Source organism: Fringilla coelebs (genome assembly GCF_963513975.1).
Source record: "Fringilla coelebs genome assembly, chromosome: 16".
Taxonomy (NCBI): Eukaryota; Metazoa; Chordata; class Aves; order Passeriformes; family Fringillidae; genus Fringilla; species Fringilla coelebs.
Genome location: NC_140042.1, coordinates 8,003,610 through 8,024,948, shown reverse-complemented (window position 1 = coordinate 8,024,948; position 21,339 = coordinate 8,003,610). Strand labels below are relative to the sequence as shown.

General features: G+C 45.8%; 3 protein-coding genes across 3 annotated transcripts in view; all 3 read right to left on the bottom strand.

The window, feature by feature from the left end:
* Positions 1 to 244: 244 nt before the first annotated feature.
* On the bottom strand, positions 245 to 4,544 carry RPS15A (ribosomal protein S15a). The gene is made up of 5 exons (XM_084216463.1): positions 4,487 to 4,544; positions 3,275 to 3,412; positions 3,038 to 3,117; positions 1,548 to 1,633; positions 245 to 380 (listed from the first exon to the last, which is right to left on the bottom strand). Exons 2-5 carry the CDS (start codon positions 3,405 to 3,407, stop codon positions 287 to 289), a joined length of 393 nt encoding a protein of 130 aa, XP_084072589.1. The 5' UTR covers positions 3,408 to 3,412; positions 4,487 to 4,544; the 3' UTR covers positions 245 to 286.
* Positions 4,545 to 5,098: 554 nt separating this feature from the next.
* On the bottom strand, positions 5,099 to 11,613 carry ARL6IP1 (ARL6 interacting reticulophagy regulator 1). The gene is made up of 6 exons (XM_084216739.1): positions 11,504 to 11,613; positions 9,797 to 9,930; positions 8,034 to 8,153; positions 7,115 to 7,232; positions 6,381 to 6,465; positions 5,099 to 6,158 (listed from the first exon to the last, which is right to left on the bottom strand). The coding sequence occupies exons 1-6, from the start codon at positions 11,537 to 11,539 to the stop codon at positions 6,040 to 6,042; spliced, it is 612 nt and encodes a 203-aa protein (XP_084072865.1). The 5' UTR covers positions 11,540 to 11,613; the 3' UTR covers positions 5,099 to 6,039.
* Positions 11,614 to 15,578: 3,965 nt separating this feature from the next.
* SMG1 (SMG1 nonsense mediated mRNA decay associated PI3K related kinase) overlaps positions 15,579 to 21,339 on the bottom strand; it is a 59,921-nt gene continuing 54,160 nt past the window's right edge. Inside the window, exons 57-63 of the mRNA XM_084216316.1 lie at positions 20,851 to 21,030; positions 20,418 to 20,645; positions 19,776 to 19,987; positions 19,466 to 19,572; positions 18,958 to 19,137; positions 18,720 to 18,826; positions 15,579 to 18,061 (exon numbers count right to left, since the gene is read on the bottom strand). Coding sequence (XP_084072442.1) covers positions 17,984 to 18,061; positions 18,720 to 18,826; positions 18,958 to 19,137; positions 19,466 to 19,572; positions 19,776 to 19,987; positions 20,418 to 20,645; positions 20,851 to 21,030 — 1,092 coding nt within the window. The 3' untranslated portion in view covers positions 15,579 to 17,983. The remainder of the gene's footprint in view (positions 18,062 to 18,719; positions 18,827 to 18,957; positions 19,138 to 19,465; positions 19,573 to 19,775; positions 19,988 to 20,417; positions 20,646 to 20,850; positions 21,031 to 21,339) is intronic.

Here is a 21,339-nt window from a genome sequence, read left to right as displayed (position 1 = left end):
TTAGTTTAGCATCAGAGCTCCCCTGCTGAGGCTCTCCTGTCCAGTGACCCCAAAATGCCACTCCAGTGGTAACTTTCAGAAGTCCATTATACCATTAACAGAAATAGAACTGTGACCAGGGATGGTGTGGAACCCAAACATCATCTGAAGTGAAGCTGAACCTCCAGCACTACTGAAGAGCTGTTACAAGCACTGTCACAGGCAGTGTTTGAGGTCATTGAAATACCCACTGGAAACACCAGAGTCCATTTGAACAATTTATTAGTATCCTCTTTTTTTACAAGTTTTAGAAAAAGAATCCCAGGATTTTGCCTCCTGTGTGTTTTCGTCTCGCCTCCTCATGGTCCATGATGCCAGCTGAGGTTGTCAGGACAATATACCTGCCAAGAGAGAGCAAATGTTCAGTTTATCTCCCTGCTCCAGGCTGCTGCAGAGCCAACAGCACCACCTTTATCTGTGTCACAAACAGCAAGGCCTGTTCCTGTAACAGGCCCAACACAGCGAGACTGATCATCAACAGTGCAAAGCAGCTCCTCTCAGGAGCACAGCTCTGCAGCACACACAGGGCACTGACAGACTTCTGTTCCACAACTACCTGCCTCTTTCCCTGCATATTCCCACTGGGCAATGGACAGGTTTCTAGCCCAAGTCCACTTCTATCCTCCACAGATGCTGCTCCCCAGCACAGGCAGAGGTGCCACAGTGCCAGACAGCTCCTCAGCTGGGATCTCTGCCTCAGGGCTGAACACTGCCTGGTGCAGGGCAGCATCTGCACCTGCAGCAGCTGCCACTGCTAATGCCAACATCTGCATTACCAACACACCTCACCCACACAGCCCCACGTCTGAGAACCCCCTGTCCCACCACTCTCACTACTCCTAAAACTCCCAATGACAACAGAGTAGCTACACAGGGCCAGCTGAAGCAGGAGCTACTGCTAGAACTTTAAGAACAGAAACAGCACAGAACTGTTAATCAAGCCTTCCTTTGATGGAACACACTGGCTGAGGCTCTGGAGACTCTTCCAGCTCTGCCATCCTGGTGCACTGGGAATTACAGCTCTCAATTCCATACACTTTGTGAAGAAAAGGTACATTGCATACTAAGATTTCCTGTGTTGTGGAGGTTTGTTCAACAGAGACTCCAAGTTCCTCATCACTTCATATCTGATTAACTTGCACATAGTCTGGACATGTGAATTCAAGTAGCACAATTTCCTTTCACTGACCTGGTAACTTACATAACTCCTTCACCATTTAAGAACAGCCATTCATAAAACCAAAACAAGTATGAGAAAAGTACTACTTTCCATTAAACTGTGAAATGGTGAAACAAGGATTTTACTAAAGCCAAAAAGAAACAGATCCTTGCTTAGCAGTGCCCCTGTAAAGGTGGTTTAAAAGGGCATTTATATGGAGGATGGATTTTTACACTGGACTTTAACTCCAGGCTATGAGAGGAAAAGGTGCCAGGTGAGTCTAACTCAGGCAGTTTGTGAGTGTAACATTTTTACACACAACACACATTTGACCCTTCCTCGTACTCACCCAAACTGACGGGAAGGCAGCAGGTTGTTCTGCCACTTTTCCAAATCCTTCAGCTGCACATCAAATCTGGGACTGATTACACCACACTGTAAGAGAGGATTCCATTACAAATTGAAGAACTTTTATGGATTTGCAGATGTGATCCCAGCTCCCTGCCTGAAGGACCTCACCAAGTGCTGTCACACACACTCCGTTACACCAGGACCTCACATCCAGCAACTCCACTCCCGTTCCTGCCTCGGCCTCACTCCTCCTCCTCACCTGAACAGCCCTAAACTGTGCTGAAGACACACCACCCACATAATGCCCACACCTGGGGCAAGCACAAAAGCATCCTGTAACATCAGCAACATTCCTGGGATTGCTCAGGGATGTTCGACCTCTAACCATCAGTTAGCAAAAAAAAAAAACCCCACATAGATTTTAACCAGGAAGAAATTAACATGTTACTGGAATTTTCAAGGTAATTGTATCACTGACCAAGACCACCAGCACCACCAGTTACCTCACTGGTTCCAATTATTTCAAAAACTATCCAACACCAACCCAGAGGGACACCTTCCTGCACTATGTACGTTTTTCTACTAAACAACTGTTCCCTTACTGCAATGATTGGGAGAAACATTATATCCATTAGCCTGGAAGATCCATATCATCCTGGAAGAGGTCAAGGAACACCACTCTCAAACCTGACCTACAACACTTTTATTACAGACACATAACACTGTGTCTACTGTAATTACTGTAACTACTACAGTAATTCGGGGGTGTCAGCATTATCTGCCTTATACACTCTGCAATTTTCAGATGGCACCTTCATCATGAGGACAGCCCCCAACATATTCTGACCAATAAATATTTTTTATTTCTTTACTGAAGAGCCAACTCTCACTGGAAGAGCATTGTAAACAATGATGCACAGCAAGTCACACAGAACTACACAGCTCAGTAGCTTGAGACATAAGCATTTAAGAATTTCCAAAACACTCACAAATGCCTCACATGCCCCAGGCACCTCACAGGCACCACTTAATGTAACATTCAACTTTTCCTCACTGCGAGCAAAGCCCACCTGGCAGCGGGAGAAAGATTTGTCTTCTCCACATCTGCAGCTATCAAACATCAACTGGAAACCAACTCAGCCCCTATCTCTTAAAACAAGTCTTCCAGATAGCTTAAATATCAAATAAACTGAGAAAGCACTAGGTAGCCAGAAAGCCTTTGAACAGAGAGAAATACACAGCACTTGCAAGCAGACTTCCCTGGAAGCGTATCTTACATAGTCAGAGTTCAAAAGAAATGTAACTAGTGACCCATACCAGACAAATTAACTGATAACATCCATGCTACTCTTATTTACATGGATTCAACAAATACCACCACCTTTACAAGAAGTTCTTTTAGAAATGGAGCAGACAAACAAAAAGTTAAAAAAAAAGTCTCATTTAAACACTTCTTTAGAGAACTGAATTCAGGAAGACAAATCCTACCTTGTTGAGTCTGCCTGTGAGGTTGACAACAATCTTCCCAGCTCTGTGATCATCAATTATCTCGAATTCACCAATGTAACCTGCAGGAGACCAGCAGACAGAGACACACACACAACACTTAGCTACAATAGCACAACTAATTAACTATGTTGCACCAAACTACTTCAAGCACCTCGATTTACTTCTTTTAGCCCAGCAGCACCCGCGGACAGGCGGGGGGAGCAGGGCCGGACTTACCGTGCTTCATCATGACGGTGAGGAAGCGGACGATCACCTTGGAGCACGGCCGGATGAGCACCTGGCGCTTGCCGCGCTTCTCTGCATTGTTGATGCTTTTGAGAGCATCGGCCAGAACGTTCATCCGCACCATGGTGCCTGCAGGAGGGCAGCAGTTACCGCACCGGCCCCTCGGCACAGAAACGCCGGGCAGCGCTTCTGTCAGGGCTAATTTTACACCGAAAAGATCCAACACTGACAGAAAGTTGCATTAAACCTTAAAAAGCACTCTCAGGCTAAAGAAGCGAACCGAGTCACACGCTCAGCTGTGATTAAGAGTCACCACTACCACAACACGTCAGGAAACCTGACAGTTAAATCTGGCTTTATCAAAGCACACACACGATTTTAAAACCACCATCCAGACAGCATGTCAGCAGTGTGACAGCTCCTCAGGTAAATCAGTTTGCCCTTAAAACCCAATTAGCGCCCTAGTGCACAGTACCAATCCTGTGCAGTAACTAGATCCTACGTGGTATTAATTTATCAGATGCTGCTCGGCTCACGCAGGATGCACAAACACAACGCTTCGCAAAGGAAACCCGGCAGCAGCTCTCAGGTGCGTGCGACAAGGAGCCCCGGAGCAGTCCCAGCCCGCCAGGGATGACTTGGCACCGCCACCGCTCCGACAGAGCCCGGGCGCTGCCAGCACCGAGCCCTGAGCTGTCCCCGGGCACCGGGGCAGGTCCTGCGGCACACGAGGACTTTCACCGCAGAGCCACCAGCACCGCGCCAGCCAACTCCCGCCCCCCGTGAGGGCCGCCAGCCCCCCGCGCCGGGGCCGCCTCCTGCCGGGGCCCGGACCGCGCCCGCTCCGCTACCTCCTCCCCGGCCCCGCCGCTCGATCCGCACGCCCCACAGCGCACCGGCTCCGCGGCTGCCTCGCGCCCTGCCCGGCCCAGCTCCCCAGGGCTCCGGCCCGCGCCCGGCCGCCGCTCCCGCTTCCCGCCGCGCATCGCTGAAGAGCGCGGGGCCACGGGCGGGAGGAGCCGTCCCCCACCCCGCGTTCCGGAGGTTCCAGACAGCGCCAGGGCCGGCGCCGGCGGCTCAAACCGGGCCAGGCGGGTGGCGCGGTGCCCGCTGCCCGCGGCGGCGCGGGCGGGGCGGGCACGGGGCGCGGATGGCGCCGGGACAGGGCGGATACGGCGCGCCCGCGGCTCCGGCCCCACTCACCGAGAGCGCGATGGCGGAAAAGGAAGAGCCCGGGCCGCGCGGGCTGATGGGAGGGCCATCGGCGGGCGGAGATATCGCGAGACTTCGCCCCTCGGGTCTGGCCCTCCCCATTGGTCGAGGCCGCGCGCCGCACTTCCGGAGCGACGCCGTCGCCCGGCTGCCATGGGAACGGGGACGCTTCGCTCGCGTACGGCGGAGCGCGAGGGACAAAAAGCTGCGCAACGCCGGGCACAGTGCGCAGCTGAGGCCCCGGCCCGAGACAGCGGAGCGGGGACACCGCGACACGGGGACATCGCGACACGGGGCTGCGGTGAGCACAGCCCCCGCTGAGGGGTGGTCTGTGTCCGTACTGAGCTCGCACTCCGAAGGGGCACGCTGTGACAGCAGACGGGCAGCACTCAAGCCGATGTCAGCGCAGTCTCCTCTCGAGCACAGCTGGGGACACCGCGCCGTGCTACCGCATCACCCCTGGCTGCGCACACCCAGGATCTCCCCCACCGACAGGCTGTGCCCTACAGCACGGCACTTCCTCAACCCTTCCCAGAGCTCCTGCTACACTGAAAAATGCATTGACACCCTTCTCTGGACACTGACAAGGAGCAAGTGTTCATGTAGTTTCTCTTTAGTCTGTATTTACCTATTCAACAGTTACAATAGACACTGAAGAGAGTTCATTTAAAACAGTAAACTTTTAAAACATTAACACAGGTTTTAGCTTTTTAAAGAAAAACAGTTCAGTTTTAAAAAAGGAGGGAGAGATCATAGAAAAGCACAAACAATTCAGGCTTATTTACAGAGTCAAACTCAGCATATTCAGAGTGATTTTGTATACAGACAAACATTCATAAAACCAAACGTGCTACAAGGCTCCATGACAACAGCAGTTTCCAGAACAATCAGCTCTTAAGGTTACACACACCCTCACTCATTTTCTACAGTCTCAGTGCAATGAGTTTCCACTACAGCTAAATGACTGAACTACAAATTTATATATTCCAGACCCCTACCCCACACATTCTCAGGGACACACAGCCACAAGAAGCAAGCAGGTTCAGTGAGACAATGGAACCTTCTGCCCCCTTTTCGAATGTGCACCCTCAGCCATGGCCATTCTCACTCTAATTGTCCTCCTGCCACAAGGATCAGTAGTAACAAGCCTCCAAGAAGCATCAGCCTTCAGAACTGCCTCTCACACTTGCTGTAGCCACAATTAATGATCAGCAAATCTAACACAGTCACAGAAATACTATCAGGCATTACAGCTCTGCTGTTGGGGTAGTTATGCCCAGGGTCTGTTTGATGAAGACACTTAAGCTCCATACATCAAAGAAGAGGATGTCTCAGACAGGATCAGCTCCAGGCTGCAGAACCCTACTCAGCACAGCAAGAGACAAACCCACAGCAGCTGCTGGAATGACTTTTTCACTTCATCAGGGAGCCAATTAAAAAAAAAAAGTCAGTGAGCAACACAACTTCTATTGTCTTAATTATACATTAATTCTCAAAACTGTTCCCAAGAAAACCTTCTACTAGAGCAAACAGCACTTAAGCCTTCATTCATTTTTCTTTTCCTTGTGCTTGAGAAGTTTGTTGATCTCCCTTTTCGCCATTCCAATGTACTTTGTGATGATCCCGTGTTGGTTTAGTCCAGGAAACAGTAACAAGAAGCTTACTAAAGAGGAGAAGGAGAAAAAAAATAATACTCCTTTAACAACCTTCTGTCACTCTGCAATTCTTTGCTTCCCTTAAGCCCCATTAATTGCTTGAAAAGAGAAAAACATAACCTTGCAACAAAAAAACCCCACCACACTTGACCAAAAATTACTTCTACCAGTCTCAATCCATTTCAGACAGCTAACAAAGAGCTTTTTGTGTTCTGCATGCCCACACTTACCAATAAGATAGGTCAGAAAGAGATTGTGAACTTGCTGTCCAATCCAGGCAACCACAGCAAGAGTGAAGACCATGGTCATGAAATACTAAAAGTGAAAAGGGAAGAGTTACCACAGACCTGTTAGGGATTCTCCCTTCCCTTCAGTTTGGCAGTACTTCAACATTTCCAACTAACGTGAAGCTTTCTGGCTCTTCCACACATGATACCTATGCACAGGCATGTAAAATTGAGATTACAGGATCTGTAATTGTCTATTCTCACTTATTTTCAGACCATCAGCTGGCCAGGGTGCACATTCTTTTTTGCCCAGGTATCCCTTAGTGCCAGACTGTGCCATCCCCAATGCTGCACCCACAGCTGCTTTTGGGACAGTGGCTCAGAACCTCATGTACCAGCTGACACACTACTGAAGACCCAGGTTTTTGGACAGTTTGTGCAAACACTGGAAACAGCTTGTTTCCAGAAATTTACCCATCCAGAGAAATGCAGTCTTCCTTTATCTTATTATCAAGGGTATGCTCCTAAACTACATAGAACTGCAAGTTTTTAAGTTTTGTATCTTACCACTCCAGGCCTGAATAAATGTGTGACCAGTACCAAGCCACAGCCAGAAGTGCCAGCTGTTGGTTTGGAATACCAGCTCATTCAGGCACGTGCCTTGCTAAAACACATCAGACAAAGATAAAACACACAAAATCTTAGGACAACAGAGATAAATTCCTAGAACTCAGTACCATTTTAGGCTTTTCTTCCTTCATAGTGAAGAGGCGCTTCCACCAGCCAACAATCCGGCGGCGACATTTCACCAAATTGCCGCAAATCTCATGAAACCTTTGCTGCTGTTCCGTGGTCCTTTTATTAAAGGGAGGGGAAAAAAGCCAGAATAAGAATGCAAGATTTGATTTAAAATCTTTAAAAAAATCCCCCAGGGCATTTTTCCAGCAGTAAAAATGTACCCAGTGCTTATTGTAGCATTTGCTTTGCTTAGCTTGAACCTTACTGAGCACTGTAAGAAGTGCCCGTGTAATTTTCCTGTTAATTAAACTGACTCCCTGACCTTAATCTGACACCAGTGTGAGACACACCAATAAAGCTTATCTACATAAGAACATTTATCCATTAGGCATGCTAAAGCAGGTACACTAAAATTCACCTTTAACTCAAAATGTTGTTCAAATTAGGTTCTTCTTCAAGTTACTGCTTTTATACAAGCTTTGCCTTTTTCAAATCTGTTTCAATCACAATCACATTCATACTCTCTGCATTACTCTATTTTTTTATCACATTTACTACTGTTTTATCCAAACACACAATTTTACTTTTCAGTATACACTATCCATGTATTACTAAAAACTAGTCTAGCAGAACTAACTAGCCTGCTTAGTGGAGAGTAAACAATGTGCCTACTTCTTTAAAAACAATCTGATTTTTCCAGAGGAAAAGGAACAGTAAAGGTATGTTGTAGTAGTAGTAATCTTCAGAGAAATAATGAAGAACATGTTGCTACTGTCCTCACTTCACATATTGTAGAGATTGCTGATTTCTCACTACAATGGCTCTACAAAGTAACTATTTGATATCCACGAATCAGATATCCATTTTGATAAAGATCATAATTACACTCAATAAACCTTCAATTGAAGCTTTCCTCACCACTTGTTAGAGCCAAAGATTCGAGGAGCAAGAGCAGGAACCAGGTAATCAGCCAAACAGAGGAACATAACCAAACAGGAGACACCTGAGAGAACTGATGGGTCCAAATAGTAGATCATCCTGCAGAAAGAAGAGAAATTATTTCTGAGTGCTCAAACTGCTAAACACTAGACATGCTCGGTCACTTCTTCAGACTGGCTCAGAGCTTCCAACAGCTGACCTCTCTTTTCCCTAACCTCAAACAAAATTACAAAAAATGCCTTTTTCTCTTAACATACTAGAGAAGAATATGCTACAAGCAAATAAGGTACAAAGCTCAGTAGAAGTAAAAATTCATCACTATTATTCTCTCAGAAATTGACCAACAGTGAAGTTAACACTGATTGAGGGACGATGAGTGAACATACAAAATAACCAGGTAGGGTAAAAGCTCTAATTTTGTTGCTCAAGTCACAGAATTCAGATCCACTAGAGGCTGTTATTTGCTCAGTCTCTCCTGGGAGAGCCAGCCAAACCTGTTCTGGCCATCAATCTCCACTTAAAGCAGCGCTGCATTCTCCATATTCAGTCTGCCATCACTCAACCACAGCAGAAGGGCAACTGGATAAGAACCAGCTGATCTCCTAAGTGTCTGATAACACCCAGCTGGGCCCTCTGCTATTCAACTGTACTTCACAGAACTTCCTGAAAACTGAAAAAGCAAAGAAATGACCCAATCCATGGTGGGGCTGCTCTGTGCATCTGCAGAATGCTACTGCAGGGTCATGTGTTCTGTACATCTGCACAGTGACACTGTGCTGCATGTTCAAGGTCATTTTGGTGAGTTCAGAACCTCAAGTAGTTCTGCATTTTCATGAAGTATTACTCAGCACAAGATCTTCCCTGCTATAATCACAGAATTTATAATACCCTCAACTTCACACAATTACTTCTTTTAAAATTTACATTTCAGGTTCCATTTGATTTCCACCCTCCTCATCTCCACTAAAAGCAAAAAAATTTATATTAGACAAAAGACCAATTATCCCTGCCTCACCTGGTTGAACATTTATTTTTGTAATTTCTCTCCTTATTGCAGGAAGAGATAGAGCTGGCACACTGCAGAGCTGGCACAAACAGCTGTCTGTGCAAGGCAGTCAGGTCATCTTTACTACCACGTTACATAAAGGCACATCCAAGTGCCTCCAGCACCTCCAATCAGACAGGCAACATCCTCCCACCCTGCTGACTGAAGTTACCTGCAGTCTTCCCTTTTCTCCTTTCTCAAAAGATATGACAGAGAATATTAAAAAACCTTAGCTGGGCAAAAAACCCCTGAACTTATGCTGAACCCACAGCAAAGAGGCAGAGTAGGATATTGTGCCCTATGGAAACAAGCTTTTGTAAGGACACTGCTGGTGGTGGGGGGGGGAAACCAAAGGAGATCATGAGATCTGACTAAGAAGCAGGGGACAAAGAATGAGGGCAGAACATGAATGCACCACTGAAGAACATTCAGCTGAGCATAGGAAAAACCCCAGCAACTACTGCTGGCACACAGCTTTTGCAGAAACCATTCTGAGCAGGATGTGAATCACGTTACTTCCTGCTTTCACTACTTCTGTTTTTAATTTCCAACAAAGTTTACACGTTTTAAGAAAAAGAATGTAGAGTAAAAGCCTCTCTATTAGAATTCTCCAGATGTCCTACTAATTTTCTTAATAGGCTTGGTCCCAGCCATGAAGATGCAATGATGTTGCAGGCTCCCTCCAGAAGGTACTCACAAGAAGGAAAAGGACACAACACTCATCAGAGCCAGAGGAAACCAGGCTCGCTCCCAGCGCAGAACTTTATCAGTCATCAGAATCACTTCTCCCCATCCTTGCAACTGCTCTTCCAAGCTTGCAGTTTCAGCTGCCTACACAAAAAGAGAAGAAAACTCCTTTAACTAACCAGATTATCAAATTAATTCCCACACTGAAGTAGCTAAAAAAAACCCAGTGTAATAATTAAAGATCCCAGACACAAATCTTTCTGAGTAATTAAATTAGCAATAATATTGTGAGTTTTGTACTAAGTTATGACATTGTAGCAGTGATGCCTTTAAATAGTTAAGATCCTAGCTGCATGTATAGGACAAACAATACCTCCTCCCAGATTTTGCCAAGGTGTCTTCCCCTAATCTCCCATTTACCATACCCCATCCCCCAAGATTAGTAGAAAGTCAGGTTTTAAAGCCTCTCAAGTTTTCAGTGTCAATGACTGGAAAACTGTAATATGAGAACTGTTTAAAAATAAATGTATTTTCCAAGACAACTCTACCACATTAAAGTGAAGCTTTCTAGCTGCTGTCCAATGCCAGTTTATTATGAGGAAGATGGATAAAGACTCAGAATCCACAGTAAAGTTATCCAACTGATCATATCTGGACAGCAAGTTCTCCCACAAGCTGCCCAAGACAGCCTTTCAACTCCACTTCCTATGTAATTCCTACATTCCTCGCTACACTCCTCCTGCAAGGAGGCCCCACATGTGCTGCCATCAGCTCGTTAAGCAGTTCACCTGAGGTGTTCCACATTTACCAGAGCTTAACAGTCTCCCCTCAGTGGGAGATGGCATCTCAGAGATTACAAAACTCAGGTAAACCGTGAGCAGAACCGAGTGCTGCCCGAGCAGTCAGGGGTGAAAAGCCATGAAGACATGCACGTCTGCCGCGCAGAGCTAACAGAACAGGTTTCACTCCCAGCTATATGCTACACTTAATTCCAACGAGAACTCCGACGCCACTAGAATAACAAGCACAACACAACTCGTGGACTTTCGACAGACTGCGGAGCCTCCCTCCAAGCTCTGAGCTCCTGGAGCTGCTCCCTGTGCCCAGGCTGGCTGTGCAGCACCGCAGCGCTCAAACGCCTCCAGCCTCTGCCCCTTCACAGGTTTTTACTGCGATTTCCCCATCTCCACGGCAGCCGCTTACCAACTGAGGCATCACTATATATATAGCCTTGTGTTTATTTAACTATTCAAGCATATCTTGGCACGTTTAGTTAAGGTGAATCACCCAACGCCTGCCGCTCTCCGGGATCGCTGCGGCGCTCGGTCCCGCAGCGGGAGGCTGCACACACACACACAAACAGACACACACCCACACGGACACGGACTGACAGACTGACACAGACAGACACAGTCGGGGTAACGGCCGCAGATCACGCAACGCCAAGCGCTGCTGGGGGCTCCGGCCCGCGAGCAGCAGCGCAGCCGCCGCCCGCGCCCCGGGCCCGCAGCCGCAGCAGCCGCCCCACGCGCGGGCCCCGAGCCCACCCCACACCGAACCCCCAGCGCCGAACCGCGTCACACAGCGCGGGGCCGAGCGGCCCCCACCAGCCACCGCTGCGGTTAGGACAGGACAGGACAGGGCAGGGCAGGGCAGAGCAGGGTGGGCCTGGCTCCGCCGCCGCCCCCAGCAGGCCCGAGCGGCCGCCCGCCCTCACCAGCTGGTAGACGCTGTTGTTGTCCCCCTCCGCCATCTTGCGCCGCTCCCGCACCGCCAGCCACGCCCTCCCTCCCCACGCTGCGCCGCCGCCTTTTATAGCCTCCGCGGGCCGCCTGAGCGCTGTGATTGGCCAGCTCCGGCGCTCCGCCGGCCGCCGGTTGGCTGCTGAGATTCGAACCGCGCGGGGCGTGCGCGCGCCCCCCTCCGCGCCGCAGTGCGGCTGAGGCGGCGCCGGGCCCGCGCGGGGAGCGGAGCTCGGCTCCGGGCAGGGGCGGCACCCCAGCGGAAAGTCACGTTGGAAAAGAGTTCTGAGTCCAGCCTGCGATAGAACAGCACTTCGTCAACTGCGCCACGGCACATATCGGATCTTTCCTTAAAACACCTCCAGGGACGGGGACTCTACCACCTCCCTGTGCCGCCCGTTCCAATATCTAATCACTCTGTGAAGAAATTCTTCCTAATGTCAAACCCAAACCTCCCCAGGCTCAGATTAAGACTCTGTCGCCTTGTCCTGTCACTTGTTTCCTGGGAGCAGAGCCCGACGCCGGGCCGGCTCCAGCCCCATTTGACCAGCTCCCTGAGGTCGGCCCGAGCCTCCCGGTGTCCCCAGTGAACACCCCCGGCTCCCTCAGCTGCTGCTCCTCACACCGCTGCTCCAACCGCTTCCGAGCCTCCCGGTGTCCCCAGTGAACACCCCCGGCTCCCTCAGCTCTCCAGCCCCTTCCCCAGCTCCATGCCAGTGAACACCCCCGGCTCCCTCAGCTCTCCAGCCCCTTCCCCAGCTCCATGCCAGTGAACACCCCCGGCTCCCTCAGCTCTCCAGCCCCTTCCCCAGCTCCATGCCAGTGAACACCCCCGGCTCCCTCAGCTCTCCAGCCCCTTCCCCAGCTCGGGACTCGCTCCAGCCCCTCAGTGTCCGCTCTGAACTGAGGGACCCTGACCGGCTCACACCACCCGAGGTGTGGCCTCAGCAGTGCCCAGCACTGGGCCAATTCTCTTGGTAACATCAAAGCCCAGCAAGGTGTTTTATTTCCTTCAGAACTTGCGGCAGCATGGAAGTAAATACAGGAGAAAGGCACTGGGATATAAATATTGTTTCTGACTCAGCTTTCTAAATGCTTCAGGCACGTGAGTTAATGAGTGTAATGACCCTGCCCAGGATGCAATGCAAGGCTATAATGAGAGCAAAGAAAACATCTCGGGCACCAAAACTGCTCTGGCACCAGCTTGATGGAGACAAAAAAAAGAGAAGGAATAAGGAGGAGAGCGTAAAAGCAAACATATGTCTGTCCTGAATGGTTTGGTCTTTCACAGGGTGCTTCTCACTCACTATAGAACCTATGTAAAGGACAGATGCCATACTGAATAACTTTCAAATTCATTCACATGTCCCTGAAAGCTAACAGTATTTTCATGTAACATTTTATGCTTATAAATGGTGGAGTTCACGCTCAAAATCTGTAATTTTACCACAGCAAACTCACACAAAAGGTGATTTCATAAGTGATGATGCCAGCAACAATTTTATTAGTCTTTTTAAAAAGTATGGAGTCATATAGAGGCATGACCTCATAGCAACCTTCCTATGTCTGAAGGGGCCTACAAGGAGAGGGATGCTTCATCAGGAACTGTAGTGACAGGACAAGGAGTAAAGGGTACAAAGTGAAAGAGGGGAAATTTGGGTTAGATATTAGGAGGGAATTCTTTACTGAGGGTGGTGAGAACAGGTTTGCCCAGGGAGATTTAGCGCTGGGAGATATCCCTGCCCATGGCAGGGCTGTGGGGACTGGATGGTGTTTAAGGTCCATTCCAACCCCTCACCATTGTGTGGGTCCATGATGCATTACAGTTTCCACAGATATTTGCAATGCCCTGCAGCAACACTGCTCTGGCTATGAGATACCATCAGCCAGCTCCTGGTTTCATCCATTTATGTGATTCTCACCACAGAAAACCCAAGCACTTACCAATGGAAAAGCAGGCACTGCCATCATCTCCAGCCAGTCTCTCAAACTCAGCTCCCCAGCCAGGTGCCCTTGCAGCTTTTCTCCATCCCAGAGGGCCCATGGAGGTGCCTTTCCCTCCTACTATGAGTTGCTCCATACCTCAGAGGGGCAGAGGGACAGGTGAGTGTTGCTGGGTGCCCTCAAGCCCAGAAATGCCAGAGAGGCCATGGAACACGGCACAGGGCAGGGCCTGCCACCTGCCCAACCCTCCCTCGCTGAGCAGCCAGGCCTTGAGAGGCACCACATCCCATTAAAAAATGTGTGCCTAATGTACAGGTATTCACAGATTGCTTTGTTAAATCTCAGCCAAGGTGCAGCAGGCAGTGGGTCAGCAGCAGCTCAGTACCTCCTGCACCCCACCTGAGCGACACCCAACTGTTTTGCTTGCCTCAATACACGGCACAGACCATGCTGCAATGGGATCCATTCCTCCTGCACCAAGGTTCTCTCTTAGCAGATGCACAGGAAATTAAATCCCCTAGTTGGCTTCAGAGCACCTTTAAAAGGGACAGTGCAATTGCTCTGTGCAGTTAGGCACACAAAGTTTAAATGTTGAGATTCCACCCTTTCAGCATACCTAATAGACGTTTATTATGCTATTAATAAAAAATTAGCCTGGTGAATGGCAGAATTGCTCTAATCAGCTATGCATTTATGTACACAGCAGTAGTTTGCAGCTAATATCTGTAATTTCTGTGAAATCCTTTAGCTAAAATGTTAATAGTATGCTCACAACTTCACTAAAGAAAAAATGCATTTTATAATTTGGGACCACATTAAGAAACACACAGATGACAAGGACCCTCTCAAATATTTTTCCTAGTCAAATTCTTTAATGCAAAAAGTGTGTCTGCTAATTTTAGGAAAAGCTTGACAAAAAAAAAAAAAAAGGAAAAAAGAGAGCAAAGAAACCTTTGAAGTACTTGAGTGCACTAAAACAGAATGGCTAATGTACCAGGCACAGAACATATTGATGAATAATTGAAGTAAATTAACCTTAAAGACTACAGCACTTAGAAAAACAGAGCTTCAGCTTAGGGGACTTGAGTCTTTTATAGACATTTGAAAAATTGGACAAAATATTATTCTATTTAAATAGGATAATCCTTGAGGGCTAAACCAATTGTTGCGAAGCAAAATCAGACCATGGAGTCCCTAAAAAGTACAAAACTAATTTCTGTTAACTGTATAGGTCTGCTGCATTTTCCATTTGTTGTACTGACTGTGCCATTATCCTACCAAAATAACCTAGGACACCACTAATGACTCCAGTTTAACACACCCCAGCAACCCATTTGGCAGAGCCATGCTCACATCCTGGCTTTCCAAAAGGGGAGAAGGAAGACAGGCAAACACCCAACTTGATTTTCAAAGGGCATCTCAACCATAAGCCTATAGAACTGTGAGGGCTAACAAACCTGCTGAACATATGTGGAATTTGGCTTGTAAAAATCACTTTATAGCGCGGTCTCTTGGTTAATATTTACAGCAGGTAAGCAGCAGGCAAAAAACTGCTTTGCCCTCAGCTGAACTATTTGACTTCTATAGCTTCAGCTGGTTTTTATGTATTTAGAGGCGATTCTAGACTTGCATTATTCCAGGTGTGCCTCACTGCAGAGAAAATAAAGGAAGGACCCTTATGTCTTTGTAAGAAGCGTCTTTTAAGAGAAAGTAACTAATGCAGTCTTATTTACTATGCAGGATGTGTGAGCAGAACCTGAATTTTAGGTTTCATCAAGACTGTGCCAACCTCCCATACTGTCAACATTTCCAAGAAAAATGTGTCAGCACACAAGCCAACAGTGACAGTCCCACTAACTCCTGCACATCTGAGCTGGCTCCCTTGCATTAATTATGCAAATTTAAGTCTCTGGAGAATCCCATTCTAATTTGGGGTTTGGTTTGTTTGTATCAGGCACTTTTATTCTTCCCTGTAATTTTCACAACCACACAGTACTGCGTAGAAGGAAATTAAAAACACATTCTTTTTTTATTTTTTAAAACTTTATTAAATTACGCAGTAAGAACCCATCTCCACACAAGTGTTTCATTTCTGGATGGCAGAGGTATAATACATGAGCCACAGGTGAGTGCATTACCCCTCCCTTCCCCCCAGCTTCCAAGAAACAAAACAGCAGGTACAACACACTCCTGTCACTACACTTCTCCAACAGATTGTTCATAAGGTTATTTCGAACTGGAGAAAAATGGAAAGGACCAACAGTGCCAAGTGTCCTGTTCTGCATATGAATGTTCTTCACTGCAACATTCCAACAGCTTTTCCTGCGACGAGCGTGGCAGAGGGTCAGGAAGCAGTGGCAGTGGAATGCGTTTGCACGGGTACTGTTAGATGCAAAGCCTGTGACTTCCCTAGAGGTAATCAGGCAATCAGAGTGCAAGGAAGGCCATATGACTGTTGAAAACTGTTACACTTCAAAGTGCATGTCCACAAAAAGTTGGCAACAGAGGAGAAAGTGAATTCTAAGACCTACTGCGGAGGCAGAGCAGTCAGCATAGTGCAAATACTGAAAGGAACAGAAGTTTTGCTGGCATTATCCAAAAATCACCAGCCAAGCTTCCTACTCAGATGAACTGCTGCAAACCCTTTCAATTAAATTAATTTTATGCCAGTAGCGGGCTTGGCTCAAATCTTTTAATACTTGGATTTTGACTGAAAAAATGCTGTATTGAAAGTGTGGTTTTACTCTGAAAAGTGACTAAAACAGCATTAAGGATCTTCCCACATTTTTCAGCAACTGTCCATAATGAATTCACCAAGTTTACAAAAGAGAAACTTCTTATACAGAGCTATGACCAATTTCTCTGGGTTCAGAACACCAGGGTACATTTCTGCTTTAGCTATCAGCACCTTTACAGTTCTGCAGTTGTAGCTGAATTCTGTGGGGCTTGTTTCTCTAAGAAAACGAAGTTCCCTTTTCCTAAAGGTGTCCTGCTTAAAAAAATAAAGCAAGAAGTCTTTCAGAAAACCAGCAGGACCTTGATCCAAAGAAGATGCCATTTTTAGAGAGACTTTTCTGACCATAATCACACTTTGAGAACTGATTAAAAAAACCTTGGTGGAAGATTCCCTATGGATGCATTACTGAACAGCCATCTATAGAAGAAATATGGCAAAGGAAAACTGCTTTGTAGAAATCTTTACAGATCTAGTTGAACAAAAATTTGAGAGTCCTTCATTTCTTGGATTATATGTATACCCCTGTGAAGTGAAGCACTAGAATTTACAAGTGTGAACTAAAAGGATTAGGAAAATGAAGTAAAAAGCATATCACTCTACCTCCACCAGAACATCACTTTATTGTTTATCTGTCATCAACAATGTAAAACTCTACTAGATACTCTATCCTGGTTTTTAAAAAGGTAAAGATTACATTGGATTAGCTACGTCGTACGAAAGAAACTACAGCAATCACAGTAGAATGAGATTGGAGGGACAATTTGAAGTACAAAAAAGTGTACACTGCAAGCAGAGGGAAGTGCACATTAAATCAAATGCCTGTAGGAATCATTACTTTTAAATGCACAGTGACAATTTTGAGAAACTGTACATAATAGAATCACAAAAATGACTTTAAAATAACCAAAATTACATTTTGCATTTGACCATCCAACTCATAAGTAATCGTTGATGTTCTATATTTTCAGTGCTTTTGGAGAAATTGTTTACCAAACAGAATTTAAGTTGTTAATTTGACTAAACTGTGAAGTAGAAGGATTGAAATAAAAAGTATATTGGAAGTACGCCTAACCTACAAGAATAAGCCAAGAGGGGTGTATGCGAGGAGAGGCTGGGAGGGAGGAGTGAAAGGAAAGAGGAAAGGGAGAAGAGAACAAAGGCTTTTTCTTCTATCTCAGAAGTTCTTCCAATGCAGCGTGTATCTGATGTACAGCTCTTTGCTTTCAGTCCATTTCTGAAGTTTACATTTTGTAGCCTTTTCCCGTACTAACTGGTCAACTCAACCAGCACTGCTGCCACAGAACAAGAGGAACGAGGATCTGAATGCATCAAATCCGCCCTTGCTGTGATTTCTTCGTGGCCCCATTTTTCTGTTTTTCTTTGAACAGGGTTCGGTGTTTCCTGAATTGTTCACAGGGTCAGGTGGAATTGAGTTCCAAATCACTCTGCCGTTTGTAGCATCCTGATTTCTTTCTGCAGCTGACCCCCAGACACGTTTGCAGTTCTTCCGTAGCAGAAAGACAAACCGTGTTGCTCAAGCGGTGAGCGTTCACCCTTGACCGTGGGGGTTGCAGACCATTGTGTTTAGCGTATCCCTGAGTGCAGCTATCCTGCAGGATTCACTTCCCAGTGCACCGAGATTTCCTAGGTTTCCTCAGATTAAGCCCCAGTATGCATCACCACCGACTGTGGTGCGGCTACGGATGCCTGAGGCCGAGTTGATTCTGGTGGATGTCTGACCTCGCTGAACCAGACCGAGCTGCTGTCTCCCTACTCATACCCAGGCAGTCCAACCTTCATACAGCTGAGCCAAGTTATCTAGATTAGTTGCTTCCTTAATCACAAAGTCAACCTATTAAAAAGGTCAAACAAGGAATTAAAAATAAGCTAGAATTTTAAAAGTGTTTAAGTGATCTTAGAATTTACTGTGGAATGCCACCTGCAAATATTTAATTGGAAAAAATCTGAAGTAACTGTAGACATAATTTCGTGCAGTCCACATAAGAAACAGGAAGCTGCACTGCAAAAAAAATCACATTACCATCTCATTCACAGCTCCTATCTTGGAAGTAGCCACACCATTCTCAAATAGACGTGGACAACTGTGTCCCCTGACTCCGTTGCCCAGAGACAGGAGTGGTTGTGTTGTGTTATGTTAGTGAACACAGAGAAGTCCTGTCTCTTGGGCAGCTGTACAGATCTCGTGTTCTCCCTGGCTACCAGCAGCTGTGGAACAAATGTTAGCTTACTGACAGACAAAAGATAAAATTATCTGATTCGTGGCTCTACATAAACCTCCCATATGAAAAACAAAAGCATATGACTGTTTAAAAAAATGCAGCAATACAGGGCAGCAGCAACCTTGATTTGCACTGCAATAGCTCCCACCTCCAAAGGAACCCCCATTCACAACAGGCTTTCAGCCCTGAAGGCACACTTCAGCATACACACCTGCTAATTAGGGTTTATTTAAAGCAAGGAACAGTACTGGAACTTTATTTTCAACTCACCTGTTCAGCCACAGACATTCTCCTGTTGGGATCCACATCTCGGCCCTCTAACTTGGCTTTGACCCGCTTCCACACGCTAACCGCGTAGGAATTCCTCTCCTGCACAGCTACAGGTACAAAACAAAGTTAATGCAACTTGACACTCCTGCACAGAAACCATCTGAGGTATTTTTTTGTTGCTGTCATTGGTAGGTTGTTGGTTTTATTTCTAGTTGGTTTTTTTAAGGTTTGTATTTACCTTTTCCTGTTTTAGGGTCCCTGGCTGTCTTTTTGGGACTACAAGCAACACTTTTGCCAGTTCCTGGGACTGTGTTTGGAGGAGTATCTGCTGATGTTGCAAGATTTTTCTGAATTAGCTTTCTTGCATTCTGTGACATCACCTCTGGCTGAGTTTTCTGCCCTGTATTGCTACGTACAGCTGTAAAGAAAGTTTAAAAGAGCATAAAGTCTTCAAAACAATAGCACAGTATAGAGGCAAAAAAAAGCACATTAAATGCATATCAAATAGACCTATCAGTTTTTCAGAAAAAATGCATTTTAAATTTGCATTTTAAATTCTGCACCAGTTTTCAATCTTTCCGTTTTCTAATTTCTTTCACTTTATAAACAAGAAGTTTTATTCCACTGCTAAGAATTTATTTATATTAAGCAAATTGTCTGTATGTCAAAGCTCTCAGTAAGAGCTATGATTCCCTCTCTAATATCAATTCCTGATGGTTTCATGTTTGTACTTTGGCAAGTATTACCTGCAGCAAAGGTTGGCTGATATGTAGCAGCTGAAGTTGGGCTGGAGCATTCATTTGCTGTATCCGTGACTAAGGGTGATGCAAACCCCACCAGATTATTGTAGACACTAGGAAACATAATGGAGTTGGTAAATACTCATGCAACTACTTGACTTACTGAAAACCCAAAAATTAAATTAATTCAAATTTTGCAAGAAGATTTCTGAGTTCTAAGAAAAACATCAAGTGTGTGCCCCATGATGTGTTCCTGCTACATGAAAGCAGGTATGCAAAATGCCTTTTCTCACCTGAGACAAGGTAACTCTCTTACCTTTGGCTCTGTGTTTTAAGTTCTTTCAAGGTGGGAGTTATTTCCTGCAGCATTTCAACATGTTCCTGACTGCGGACTTGACCCATAACCTGAACTAATGTAAACAGAACTGTCTGAATATTATCTTGCCATGATTTATATTCACCCAGGAACTGCCTAACACTGTTCTCATAGGGAACATCTTCACCATCTGCCAGAGCCGCTTCTTCATCCTGTAACCAAGATGTGCAAAAAGGTCAACTGCTGCATTTTGGCTAAGATAATAAAGTGGAGATTTCTAAGCCCTTTCAGTCATTCAGTTTGTCATTTGATTACAAATAACTATAATTTTCAGTAGTTATGTATAAAGAAATAAATTTTTAAATGATAAAATTTTTTACAGATTTAGAACCAAAAGGATTTATGAACACAATGTTTCAACTGCCAAGAGAGAGAAAAGGTTCAGTTCAACCAAAGCCTGCTAAGGCTAATGCTAGAAAGTTTAATGAATTCTTAAACATGAACTTTATGTTTTGAACTCCATATGCACAAACATTTTACTGTTTCTAGATACTTTACAAAGCACATAGCTTCAACTGTTATTTTTCTTAAACTGTACTGACATGGGTTTGAGGAATAAATTGAAGGATGTTTCGGCCATACCTTTGCCATAGCTTTCAGTAGATGTTTGACATCTCCAAGCTGTCTGTTATGACCCGTGAGCACAGTTTTAATACTATCCACCAGGTTCTGAATTGTTTCACAAACTGTTTCTATTTGCTGTTCTCTTTCTGTTTGTACTGTTCTCTGTGTAGATATCTCCTGGGTCAACTGCTTGTGAGCTGAGTGAAGCCATTCAGAGCTGCCAATAGGATGTTCGAGACCAGTGCCCTAAAAATAACAGAAACATTTCTTTATCTGTACCCAGAGATAAAACGCACTTGCTGCGTAGACAGCACTGCCAAGTGTTTAACTGACAGCATAAACTCTGCAGCCACACTCCATCAGCAGGTACACATAACCCTGAGAATGGAAGACAAAGCTGAGAGCTCCCTGCAGTGATTCTGAGAGGTTTCATGCTTTGCTCTGTGCTCACCACCCTCTGCAGCAGGCGGAGCTCCAGGTCGGACACGGAGCTGTTGAACTGCGACGCGAAGGAGCACATCTGCTGACAGCGCTTGAGGAGATCAAACAATGCAGCATCAAGGTTCAGGGCTTCTGCTGTTCTGGTACGTAAACTCTCAAAATGAATGATATTACTGCAAAGGAAAGTGACCTGAAAATCAAAGCCACAGTGAGAAAAATTATTTCACTTCAACTGTCTATTAAACAAACACTGTTTTTTTAATGTGCTTTGAAGTGAGGATTTTAAACACACAGATACTGCTTTGTTACAGTAGCAGTATCATCCCAGGGTCATCCAACCCTGCAGCAATTCTCACAAAGATTATTCCTATTGCTTTCAAGTGGGATTCCCAGAAGCATTTGGTTATCTATGCTTGCTCTTTAGATGCAGAGCAGAAAAATATCTTCTACATAAACCTCGAGTAGGAAATGAAGAGTGAACACACTCATGGAATCAAGA